The sequence below is a fragment of the Malurus melanocephalus genome, unplaced genomic scaffold (genome assembly GCF_030028575.1).
Source record: "Malurus melanocephalus ecotype Western Australia unplaced genomic scaffold, MMel_1.1 scaffold_283, whole genome shotgun sequence".
In the NCBI taxonomy this organism is placed as follows: domain Eukaryota; kingdom Metazoa; phylum Chordata; class Aves; order Passeriformes; family Maluridae; genus Malurus; species Malurus melanocephalus.
This window is the reverse complement of record NW_026623515.1, coordinates 677,473-691,332: the sequence shown is the minus strand read 5'-3', so window position 1 is coordinate 691,332 and position 13,860 is coordinate 677,473. Positions and strand designations below refer to the sequence as shown.

General features: G+C 36.8%; 1 protein-coding gene across 1 annotated transcript in view; it reads right to left on the bottom strand.

The window, feature by feature from the left end:
* Positions 1 to 13,860, bottom strand: part of NUDT14 (nudix hydrolase 14) — a 57,427-nt gene that overhangs the window by 26,127 nt on the left and 17,440 nt on the right. Inside the window, exon 2 of the mRNA XM_057376597.1 lies at positions 3,694 to 3,737. Coding sequence (XP_057232580.1) covers positions 3,694 to 3,737 — 44 coding nt within the window. The remainder of the gene's footprint in view (positions 1 to 3,693; positions 3,738 to 13,860) is intronic.

Sequence of the window (13,860 nt, the reverse complement as noted above, 5' to 3'; positions counted from 1 at the left end):
CTTAAAAAAAATTAACAGCCCTTCAGCCCGCAAAACACACCCCCACAAACAGCTAACCAGTTCTAACAGACCCAAGTCTAAAAAACATTTTGAAATACACCTTGCATCTAAAATTTCATTGCTTGCACTCTGCTTGATTTTCATCAGGATATGTTTAATAAGGACTAAACACATCATCTTGAGTATTAAAGAGAAAATTACACTTAATTAGAAAAGTAAGCAGTGCATAACTGAAGAAAGCATCTTTTGCTGTGTGCCTAACACAACAGGTCAGAATTACATAATACTTATGAGCATCACTTCAATAAACTTGTTCAATAATTACAATGGAGAAGATGTAATCAAGGAGTTTTACTTTTCTTCATTCATTTTTAGGAAACTTCATTGTTGTTTCTATTGACATAATAAACCCTTGCAATGAGCTCTGATAATGTTCACCTGCACSTTTCAAATCTAACTCCACAGCACAAGAACAATAGCAAGCTCATGACTTTCCAATAGAAAAATGGCTTAGAAATTAAGAGATTTCTTGACAAACTTGCAAATTTTTGACAGTTTTAAGACAGGAACTGTAACACTCATTAAGCATTTAATATGCCTGTAAAATCACAGAAACTTTCAGATTGTAAGAGACTTTTGGAGACCATCTGATCCAATCTCCTGTAAAGTCACGCTAACTTGTAAGTTAGGCCTGATTTCTCAGAGCCTTGTCCAGTCAAGGTTTGGATTTCTCAAGGTTGGAGATTCCTCAGTCTCTCTGGGCAAAGCATTCCAGGACTAAACTATTGTCCAGGGGCATGTCCTTGTGCTCTGGGTTTTCCTTCTGTTACGATTTAAACCTAAATATGGTAAGAAATGCAGCTTCTTTTGTCTATGTTGACACTTAGTTGACTTTTGACAGTGAAGRTTGTGAAGGTCTGCCCTGGCTACAGTTTATTGTGTGACCAGTAATAAATTGAACATCACTATTTTTGCCTTTAAGTGGCAGGGAGGGATTGGGATTAAGCAATTATTTGTTCACCATAAATTACAGAGGTGACTTCAGGACTGATACTCTAGTTCTGAATGGTCTTGACCTTAAGCAAGCTCAGGAACCATATACTGTAAACTCATGCTCAGATCTGCAATAACTAAAAGAAAGAAAAGAAAGAAGAGTGATACCAATTCTGCCATTTTAACTTGTGCTAGAGTTAAAGCAGCCTGTATATGGTTAAATGATCTTGCCCTASTGCAATATATAGTGAGATTTTAAAAGATGACTCACACCTAAGGCAAATGAAGTGACTACTGCAGTCCTCGTGTTTTTGTCTTTGTATAATTTAATCAGCTGTTCATCTGAACAGTTGGAAAGGATACATTTMCACAACAATAACTTCACCTCTCTTGGTAAATATTTTCCTGTATCTTCTGATATAAATCTATTAAATATTGTTTTACATTGACCTAATTTGGAATGAGATAGAACACTGGGGTCCCAAAGGAAGCCAGCACACAAGCTCTCAATTCACTGTCATGCAGCAAGGAAGTCAGTCTTAAGCACATTTATYTGTGCTGCTGAAAGAGGATGACAAATAAAGATACGGGTTAGGCACAATATCTGTTTTTGCATGATTACACAGTTTTTTTTAATTCATCATCACTAAATTCATTATATACATAAACTTTATGTAAATATATTACATATGCGCTCTTTACATATCTGGCATTCCAATATGCTCAGTTTAGGTAAACAGCCCTGTTACAAAAGCTTGTAGCATTTAACAGTCTTAGAGCACTTTCACAAGTAGTAAGTTATGAGTACCTACAAAAAAGTATTATGGAAAAGGGATCTTAATTTCAGAAAACATCCACCATCTTCCTCAAGCAGAGACACACACTAGGAAATCCTGACCAACAGAACCTGTGTCCCAGAAACCTTTGCTCTTCTTCAATATTTATCCTTCATTCACAGTAAYGAACCTCTAAGAGCTCTCTAAGTGTGGAGTCCTCTAAAATCTTCAGCAACTAATAAACATAACTCTTCCATATAACAAGCATCACAGCCATTAAAATACAGCAAAATGTAGGACTTTAATGCATTATAAAGGATTTTGTATCTGACTAAGGTATCCGATGATAACTACCTTCATATTCACAAACAAAATTTATGCAAAGCCATGGATTTCCTATACAGAAAGTTCACATTCGCTACCTTTGGTATCAAAAGCTGCAATGAATTTCCTTGTGAAAGAGTGTTAGACATTCTGCAGTTCAACAGTAGTCACTAATAAGTTTGGGTGGCAGCTGTTGTACATCTGAAGCTAACAAATGTTATGTGACCAGAGATGACTGGCATGACATGTGGCTGTAGCCTTTTTATAAAGTTATGTTCTCAACTATTTTAAAAATGTCCACAAAAGCCCTTCAGAAATACTGTTCCCAAGAAGTTCATGGAAAAGTGATCCTTTAATACTTACCCCACTCAGTTAGTTGCATATATTCACACATTATCACAGAGTGATAAACTAAAGTTTAAWCAAAAATAATCAAACAAATTCATCTGGAAGTCATGTTCTCAGCACTATGATTTGAGTCTGGACTCACTTGCTTGAATGGGCATATATTAAATTTCCAGCAATCAATTATCATTTCAGCCTTTGTATCATAAATTCAGGCACATGCCCATATGGACAGACAAAGTGCAAAGAACTGTCTTCCAGGCAAATTCCAAAAGCAAGTGTGAAGTTCAGTATTGAAATATCACTCCCTTTTCTGTCCTCATTCTCAAGCAGTGCACGCATTTTTAATCTAACTAATACTTTCCCAGTTTTCCTGAAAATTTTACCTTCATTATCTTTACAAAGACAAAAAGTGTTGCTAATATTCTGTATCCCTCCCAGGTACCTACACACATGTTAAGACTCAGGTCACAGAAGACTTGTGTAAGGATTYAGAGGGCTCCAACAGAGAAGTATTTTCCAAAAGGCAACTGATTTCATTTAATACATATGAAAAACACATCTSTTAATGTGGTTCTGATTATGTCACAATTTCTTTTGCCAGTCRTGTTTTGCTACATTTTTTACTTTTAAAAGGCTTAGAAAAGCWTTTTCTTGGAAAAAAGTTGTTACCCTTGCTTTTTATTATTATCTTCTAGTACCTGAAGTGATGAATTAAATATTAATACTTTATAAAAGACATATAAATATTTAAGTTTTTAATAACACTGAGACTTTGTCTGTTTCATATATATCTTATTTGTTATAATCTTGTATGAATTGATCTCTAAAGTCAGGAGTTAATTGCTTTTCTTCCTTGACTGGAGAAAAGCATAKTTAGAAAGGCAGCAGAAAGCCCTTCCTTCAGGTAATATATTCCCACTCAAAAAAGAAGAATTTAATACAATCCAAACTTTCTGGTCCATCTTCTATGTAATCATTAAAATGAACAATAAATTATGTGTTAAACACTAGTATTTGAACAGCCAAGTACAAGACAAAACTTACTGAAAACATAATAAATCATGATAAGATTTTAAATTTTCTGCTACTTCTGTCTTAAATAGAAGAGAACCACTTGCAATTATTACACAAGAAATGAGAATTGAAGAGGAARTTGGAGGAAAAAAATATCAACAACACTTGACCAATGAAAGAGAATAAAGTACAAAATCCAACATGAAGACAATGGGAAATAACATGATTCTATCGTTACCTGTCATGCGTCCTCATAAAATCCCAGAACTTCTTTGTGCCATTCTGGGGGGAAAAAAATAAAATTCCATCAGTCAAATTAATTCCAAGTGAAAATATTATTATAATGAAATTTAACAAAACTTAAGAGGCATTTCTTTGAAAACTCAGTATAGTGGGTTTTACTTGTGAGGCCACTATTCTGGATTTTGATAATAAATATTACAGACACTGAGAACTGTCTTAGGACAGTTTCAAATCTTAGATTCACAATATTGTGATGACAGCTAWCATAAGTTTATTGTAGTTTTCAGGCCCAGCATCAACTTCTGCTGCCCAATCTAACCATTCAAGGTGCCAAGAAGCTATAAACAGCCATATTTTAACCGGTAAAATAACCCATAGGTATGTACTTCCATGTCCAGAAATGGTCTTACCTTTAGAACAGCTCAGCACTCACCTCCTAACTAAACTCATGTGGGATCTAGGAACAAGACATTTTCCCTCTAACCCCTTACAAGGCCCAAAATAGGAGTTCTGTCCACACCTAACACAAGAGTCACACACCACTCCACACATCAGCTGCTCTTCTGCACTGCTGGTGGTGCTAAGGGCACTGTCTCACAGCAGGCTTGAAGTCACAGCACTCACTCAAGAACTGCGAGGCAAAAAAATGTCTGATTTTCTCAAGCTAGGCCAATTCCTGTCCTCTGACAGCTTTAAAAGAACGATATCCACTACAGCACTGCTGACAGTGATCTCAAAAACAAACATTTCTTTCACAGTTTTAATCAACATATATACACTTGCTTACATTTTTATTCTACCTTCTATAGTCACCTATAGCAATTCATACACACCGGTTAATGGAGATGCACACAATTCTTTATTTACTGGAAGTGTGATGGTTTTTTTCAGCTGAAATACAACTCAAGAGATTTCATTCCCAGGTCAGTTTTAAGTCTATGTTAGGAATCAGTAAGAAACCAGAGGAAATTCTTGTGGTTGATACCTTTTTCTTACCAGCAACGCAAAAAYGAGACCTGCTGAAGACCTACATACCTAAAATATGCTTAATGTGAAAAGTAGCACTTGACTTCTATTATAAAGTATGGTTAAATGGATGAGCAAACCCTGAGCAACTGGTTAATGATTTAAAGCAGGTAAATGTGAGCAATGAGAGAAGAATCAAGTTCAGTTGGTGGGTAAAGGTGCCAACCAATATAGACAGGCCCTTCAGCTCTATTACAGATGTCATGGCTACCAAGTACACAACAGCTGGTGGGGATTAGATAACAAGCACTCTGGTTCAGAGATTAAGCCCCTGAGCTTTATGAGTTTACCAAGCTTTTTGGAAGAGGGACTGCTTGCTTGCTAGCTGAGTTTTTCTTCATTCCCACAACTCTAATTATAAACAGTTGTTCACCTCAAGAGAAACTCTAATCCATGCTTCCATTGGTGCCTGCACATACCTTCTGTTAGCAYGGACAAGAATCAAATGTGTGCATTACAGGAGAAGCCCTGTCATTGTTTAAATGCAATATAATGTTGAAAGAGAAATAGAGACAGCAAATTCTCAGCATGAACTAAAATATTAAAGCCATTGTTTCCAAAGCTGAGTTTTTATCTAATTCATTCCACCTGGTGAGAGAGAGGGGAACAACTTTGGTAGGGCTATGATATAACACACAGTTGCAACATGTGCTGTGCTGTGTTGTAAGATAATTTAGGTTATTAAATGTGCCAGGTCAGCTCAATCTTTCTTCAGTAGGTTTATTTCTACCTGTAAGCAAGGTATTGTGGGATTTGTTGGCAGATTGCTGAGCAATTTTCCRTTTAACACGAATGAGCTGGGAAACTGTAGACCAAGGATAATGTCTTCTGTATGTAATTTCATATTGTTTCTCTAGTCTCAACCTTCCCCTGCCCCAAATCGTAAGATGTGCTACCATCATCCCTTCTCCCTTTGCAGTGTCCACTTGSGAGGAGTGTGGGTGTCCAGCTGATGGAGATGGCAAAAAAAGCCTGAATCAAGTCTCTCCTTGGACAAACTCAGGCTGTTAGCCCCGTGACACTGCATTCTAACATACAATCTCAGCAAAAACCTTCCTGGCTCTTTYCTCTTGCCATCATTTTGCAAATTATAGAACCTGATTGCTCTGGAGCACTTATGAGAGGGTTTCAAATAGCTGAGGAAAATTATACCCTAGAGAATCATCCTCATACAGATGGGATCCACCAGAATTGAATGACCTCTTCCYAAGGATGAGTTCTATTACCATTAACAGAATCTACCTCACAGATGTGCACGCCATTTTTAGCAGAAAGTAAAAGAAGGAACTTAATACATAAAAAGAAATTAATCTGAGAATAAAATTTGTATTTTCTATTCTCTAATACCAGGTAAAGCACTTTCTCTAGAACATGATTTGATTAGTTTAATATCCAAATTCAAAGCCAGCCACAGGCTACATTAACTTGAGTCTGTCTAGTCAAGACATTGGTTAATATCATATACTCTGACTGGACAATGCTTATTAAGGTATTTTCTGCCTATATTTGAATAAAAAATTATTTCATATGATCAAGTTGCACCTGTCCAAATAAATAAATCAATAAACAAATGAAACATTCCAACATCTCTTTGTTTACAGTGGCAGAAACTCAAATGAGCCCCATTCATGCCCTATTGTCGAAGTCAAATGTAATTTGAACCCAACCGTATGGAGTTGAGTTTCTATTGTACCCAATGCATGGTTCTTTCCTAACAGACAGGTAGGAAGGTTGCTAATTATTAATAGCATGTAAACAGTTACCAATGGTTCTTATGCTGCTTTACATACTTTACAGAACATTAATTCCAGACAGCTTCTAGCCAACTATATCAAGCTGTATRTAGTATCTCTATCTTATCTTTAAGACAAAAATATTACTTGCTGAATTGATCAAGATCCATGCTTTTAAAAGCCAAGCAGCTATGATTACTTGTTAAACTGTTCCACTCTATRTATCCTGGTCTTTAACAAAGCTCTGCTATCACCACAGTTACCAACAGCCAGAATRTTAAAGATATCAATGGTCAACATCACTCCTAAAAAAGGGAAGTATCTTTGTGAAACACAAAGGCTCTCGCAAATCCTTTCTTCATTTTAATAAGTATATGTAATTGCATTATTACAAGTAGTCCATTCTTCAATGTCTAATAAGGAACAATCAGAGTATCTCCCAATGCAGTGAGAGAACAGAGTATAACTGATTGCTGGGAGACCTAAACACTGACGACAGGAAGGAGAACRGATTATATTATGACATTTGAGAAAGATTTAAAATATTATTCTTCAACCAGGAAATATGTCCTGTGATGTTTATAAAGACAAATATGTCAGAAGTATTTCATACTAGTTTCAATCTGTTCAGAATAGCAGGTCTGATACTGCAACAACCTTGTGTAACACATAATCGATTYGGTAAATCTTTAATCACAAAGTAATCACACTCTAGTTCTGTGCTCAGTGATCAGGTTCTGTGATGTTGCAACACTGAACTAGTGCATATAGTATGTGTAAATTAATAAAGCTGTATTCCAGGAGAGGCAGCATGTGAGACAACTTCGTTTCACGTTACCCAGAAGACAGATCACTTACATAAGTACTAATTGCATAAGAAAGCCATACCAGGTCAGACAAGATGTCCATCTTGCCTGGCAACCTGTCTCTAAAATTTAAGAACAGAGAAAGCACACAGCAGTGTTCTACCAGAACACTCTTCCAAGTCTTTGATAAAAGGCAGCTGAAGGGTGGCAAAAGACAGCGCCTCAAAAATGCATCCAAATGAAMCAGAGTCCTCCCCAACTCCAAAAAGCAAGCACAAATAGCCATTTCTGTACTACTTGAATGTGTGAAGTGTGTCACAAGTCCATCTTGTCTGTAACACTGACTTGGTAATGGCATTGATAACTKAACCAGAATTACAGCAGCTTGCTCCCAGCTTGGCTGTCTGCACAAGGAGACTCAATGCCTTTTGTTCAAATGATCCCATGACATCCYGGCACAGCCAAGTGTTCTCTGCTAGACAAGTGTTGACAGGGGAAGAAAGTTCAGCAGATGTGACTCCTACCTGCGCAGAGCTGTTTATATCACCCATACTTGATCTTCACATTCTCTGTCCTGCTACCATCCTTGAAATCATCTTCCTAAGGCTCTTCCTGCACCTGCTCAGTGCCATAACTACAGGCAGGAGTCTCTTCACACTGTCTCTTTTGGATAAGTTGGWCTTGTCTGCMRYCTATCAAAATASCACTCRTTTTCCCACATAYCCCCARGCTAAAATGCCTTAAGAATCACTGTGCCAGGGATATTGCTRTCCTGTGCTTTCCTCCACCACCTGAGGCAATATAGCRTCTGAACAACAAGGTCAAATCACTGCCAGGATGCCTAAAGGATAACTTTACTCTTKCTTGCTAGATGAACTCACCTAAGACTCAGCCCTGGCAGGCCAATAAAGAAGAGRAAAAGGACTTGCTGTGCTAATGGTGTAGGAAGAAACATTTCCTGGCACTGATTGTATGGCGACACTGGGTGTGCTGCACATGTGACAGACACAGGACATGTTCTGACACAAGTCACTGGGAGTTTCTACTCTCCATTTAGGKCAGCTTGAATGCCTTTCTCCTTTTTCCTGAGGGCAGTGCCCATGCACAGTCTGCTACCTGAGAARTTCTTGGCCCAGCTGTCACAGGAGGTAAATGTGTCTGCACAGGTCCCAGTATTCATCAGTATTAGACTGATTCCACCCTGGGCTTTCAAAAAACCCCCAACCCAAACAAACTTATCCCCCTCAGTCTGGCTGTGGTGTACAGCCCYCCTGGGTCTCACAATCAATTTCCCTGTAGATGCAGCTTTTTCAAATTAAGGGAATAAGCTTAAACACAATTTTAGRGAGAGATGTAGGCCTTTCCTCAAGGCCTATGTCCAAGGATCTTTCCAAAGAATGGGATCTTTTTCATAAATAATTTATAATTTAATAATTTAATAATTTATCTTATTCATAAATAATTTTTGAACAAGAACTGTGGTACCCCAGTTATAAGATGCCACTGAGTTTCAAGGTGAGGAAGAGAAAGTCCATGCCATGCAGCTTATGGTAACCTTGGTACAGTGCCACACTAAGAGCTGACACAACAGAAGTCTGTAAAACCACAGGGAGGCATAAAGATGGTGAATGTGAAAAAATTATTCACTATTTCTCATAATATAGAAGCACTTGTCACAGCTGGCTACCTGGGAAGACARCTGAGGTTTTTCTGGGCACTGATCTTCCTCCTCTCAATGAACCAGTGCTCAATTCCTGCAGCTGCACAGTTTGCGTTGCTTATGTATAAAAGAATTAACTGACAGCTTCTGAACAGCTACAGACAAAYTGCATTACATGTACGTTTTAAACATGCATAGTTAAAGGCATATATTTCTCAGATTTTATTAWAAGTTTTATTCTGAAGAGTAAACTKAAAACATGYTGGTGTAACAGGTGAAAGAACACTCACAAAACTGTTTTAAACGCTTCTTTCAACACTGTGTAATAATTTTTTCACAACATCACGCAAGGGTGTATAAAATAAAACCTCCACATACAGGTTTACCATAACAGATTTCCTGTAGTTACTCAGCTGGAAGTTCAGATTATTCAAAAAACCAAAATTTACATTGGATTGTCACTTCTTTAACGACTCCTTGAAATGAGCTCTGGGCAGACAACACATGACTGAATGACAAACAATCTTTACCCCAAATCTGCTTAAAGATTCTCCTATATTATTTGCCTAATATAAGCATTTAATAATTTTAAAAGTGATCAAACTAAAGGGATTGCCTTATGTCATCTCTCATGTTTATCCACAGAAAACTTCCACTTGGACAGAGAAAGTCYACGCAGCCAAGAACTGTAAAGTTACACCAAAACCACCTCAGTAAGAAGGTCCTGTACCTTGTACATATTTTTTTGGGGAGAAAGGTAACAGGCCATACAGGCAGATTGCTTTTAATGCAGGAGACATATGTCCAAAATACAGAAACTAATTTCACATATACCACTAAATGAGAAAGAAAAAAAATCTGTCCATGACAATGATTAACTTCTTTCTGTTTACATTACAGGAGAGACAACATGAGGTTTGGCGACCCATTGTGAAAGGCACTAAACACATGTAGTGGGAACAGTTCCTGTTCAATGATCTTACAATTCAGTTAGAGCCCAGACAAAAGTTGATGTAAACAAACACAGGCAGTTAAGAAAAGTGACAAATACATTATTATTTGGATAAGCTACATGCACAAGTCATGAGGGTTAAAAAGACAAACAAGAGTCATGATCCCCCAGTCTCTGCCAGTTGGATTGGGTTTAAAGCAGTCGCCCAAGAAGTAAATGTTCCATATTTGTGAAAAAATCCAACTGGAGAAGTTGAAGCATATAATTATAACATAAAAATAATTCTGTCCTCATTGCTCCATTTACTCTGTTTCCACACTTCTAAGATACMAAAGCAGTGAATGTCCTTAATGCAAAGGGATAATGAGCATTCTTCATGTAATAAAATAATTACACTACAGGTACAGAAAAACAGATAACATAATTAATTGGCAAATAACGGTCTTAAACCAGAGTCAGCAAWGCCAAGCAAGTGTGAGGCCCCTGTTTAATGATTTACATGGACCAAAGCAGTAAAACTCCCTAGAGGAATAATCAGTTATTTGCTTTTTTTCTGCTCTCAAAAAAAAAAAAAAAATTAAAGGTTGAGGGTTATGCTTTTTTATAAAAAGTGTAAAACTTATTTTTCTATTGCATTTATTTTTACATTCAACCAATCTTGTACAAATGYATTCTCACAGTTTAGTATCAACATACAGAGAAATGCCTCTATCTAGAAATTCACCATGCATTCTCCTGTTGAGGTGTCTACTTGTTGCTCAGAACTTCATGGCAAAACAACAGTGAACTTGCCATTTTATTAGATGGGGTTTTGCCAGGTTAACCCAGATGTGCAGTGTGCCTGGGGAGTCAAGTAACTAACTGACTCATGAACACAAAAATCTGCACTGACACAGCAGCTCCTGCTGCCTCCTGCCACCTTCATTTCCTTAAGGGGTCTTGCCTTAATGTTTTTTAGCCATATTCACCTTTTTATGACCAGTAAAAGCTGCCAAGAAATAAATTTTCAATAAAAGTAACTCAGTAATTCCAAACTTTTTTGATTTATAAAATACATAGTTCGACAATGGGAAAGGTGTGTATTAGCGACTGCTTCTCGAGCTACAGATCCTGGGCTAAACAGAGTGGACTTCCCCTATGGTAAAGACATAAAGTCACRTCCTCATCCCTCTGTAAACGAACCTTTCCCTTCCTTTCTCCACTCCCTACTGAAGAAGTGCTGCTATCAGTTGAGGTTTCCTTGTTGCATTTCTTTTTTCAGCCTAATGGAACCGTGATGGCACATCTGTAGCCATTTTCAGTGGCAACATATGAGAATTTAAAATCTAATGCAAACCATTTCTTGTCAGCTAAATTATTAATGCTGTAACTCTTTTCTATAGAATCAATACAAAATGTTTCCCCAATGATATGCCCACAAAAGCTGCACTTCCAGGACGAACTCAAGACTTTATGCTTTTCATTTCACTAACGCAGACAATTAGTCACCAAATCACCTTGCATTGTATGAATGTTTTTCATAGCATTTTCAGCACAGGCCACATAAAAAAAAATCATGTGAATAAATTAAAAAAATACATTACCAATCTGACCCTCAAAAATATACAGTTTGGMATTTTTTTTAAGAAATAAAACACTGGTAGTCATCACAACGATGTGAAACCTGCATGAAGAACAGAAATCAAACCGAGATACACAACTAAAGCAAGTTTCTTGTTGAATATTTTTATTGGATTAATGAGCCAGTGGGGTGGATTTTTGTTTACAGAAGCTAAAGAACTGCCACGCTGTATCTAAAAATCTTCATCCACAAAAAAACAAGAGTAAATGAACAGTCAAAAATACAAGGAAAATTAATATTCAACTTTTTCATCTAAAAGAAAAACCCTGTCCTGAATAGACTACTTTGCATTTGAAATCTTTTTTTAAATAATCACTTATCTTATTTTTTGTCTACATGAAAGGTTTGATTTGTAGCAAGCAGAGAGAATGCTTTCTTCTTTTTATGTAATTACAGACTTCGTAGAAAGTTCCACACTATCTTTCAAAATGAAAGATGCCACTCTTTCAAAATGCCACTTTCAGCTGGCATAAAACCATGCAACTCAGCTAAAAAATATATCAAAATCAATAAAATAATTTCAATTTGCATTAGTTGAGCGACCCATTTTTTTCCTTTTGAATGCATACATCAGTATTAGGAAACTGCCTTATGCTGGGCTATCTTATCACATGACTACTAATTCAAATGCAAARTTGAAGTCCCTCTGTCCTGCGGTGCAGTCCCAAAACTGTGTAAGTCAAACAAAACCCAGGGTGCCACTTTTGCTACTCCACCTCCACATCTTTACCCCTACCCCACCACTGACATTTGCGTGGGCTGGTTTTGGGAACTGAYCTAATTTAAAGAAAAATTGGTTTTGCTCTAGAAAAAAAAAAAAAAAAAAAAAAAAAAAAAAAAAATTATTTAGTAGAATGAAAGTGAAAACTTAATGAAAAATGGTATCAGTCAACATGAGTGTAATGCCATTATATAACTGCAAGTCTTCAGCAGTGACTATTAAATAGAACAGCCTTATTCTACTCACAACTGCTCCAAGAGGACGGAGATGTGTCTGATAGAGAGTGTTCTACAGAGAGGCACATGCACACAAAAAAGCCTAAATTACAATTTCAGCCCACACCCACTAATCCACTCCATCAGACTGCACACGCTGGAGTAAATGAAGCCTCATCTTCAAAAGCAATTTGCAGAATTACTTGCTGATGTTGAAAAACTACTTCAAAAGAGTTTAAGTGTTATGGAATTTTACTGGGTTTTTTAAACAAGCCACTGTTTAAGCTCAAGAGGAAAGGGGGGAGTGTTTGCTTTTTAAACAAAGCTTGTAATATTTCATTACTAAACTATCCAGAGTGTTTATTTTAAAAGCATCATGATTACAAATAATGGCATTTTTCAGTTTTTAACTTCCCTATTCAAATATTTCAGTTAGAAATGACTGAGTTTAATACCTTTGTGGAATATGCATGCAACAATACATACACTGATGACTTTTTAACAGTATAAAAAGAGAATATTCTAYCTGAAGCAAAATACAAATGCTGGTAATTGGTTTTAATTGACAATACTAACAATTTCAGAAGTAAGACTGAGCTAGTGAAGTCCATGGGGACAAAAYACCTTTTACAATAAAGGACATCATGCCAGCCCCAGCTGACACAGCTGTTCTGGGCAGGGGASGACAAAGCTGCTGTGGTCTCACTAYGCTGATTTCAAGGCTTGAACAAGAGACTGGAGCTCTGTGTGACAGACAACTCTTTGATGCATRGGCTTCTTATCTGAAATTAGCTGGAAGACATAAAGATACTTCTTGAAGAAACCTTAGCATACACCAGTGGAGACCACACCAGGGATACCTCAAGAGACATAAAACCTAAGGTCATAGACTGCAATTTTTACAACCCATATCAATTTTCTCTTCAAAGAGAGGGTTATTCTGGTAGGAGTGTGTAATGAAACTGCAAACAGATGGTTATAGCAATAGAGTTTACYGTTCAAAGGTGCAATTTTTTCACACTTTGGGAGGTAAAATAAACAATAGAGAATGCATTAATTTATTCAACTGTTAATGCAATACTGGGCCAAGCCACTTTGTTCATTTTATGTACATCAACTGCCAGAACAATTACAACTAAGATACCCGATGTGTAAGTAAACTTTCTCCTGTAATCCTCTGGAAGTTTACTTTTCAGGTCACAGTTTGTTTTTTTGTGTGTACTTTYCAACAATGGAGTTGTTGCAGTTTACCTTGGCAGTCAGCTATCATTAAGATCGCTTACCTTTGAAAGAAATTTATAAAACACGAGAATTAAGCATATGTAAGTGACCTAAATTAAATCAATTCTCCTTTCTTACCTAGTTTTTCTGTTTTTAATATACATCATTACCAAGAACAATTGCATGTACAGATCAAACACCCTTTAT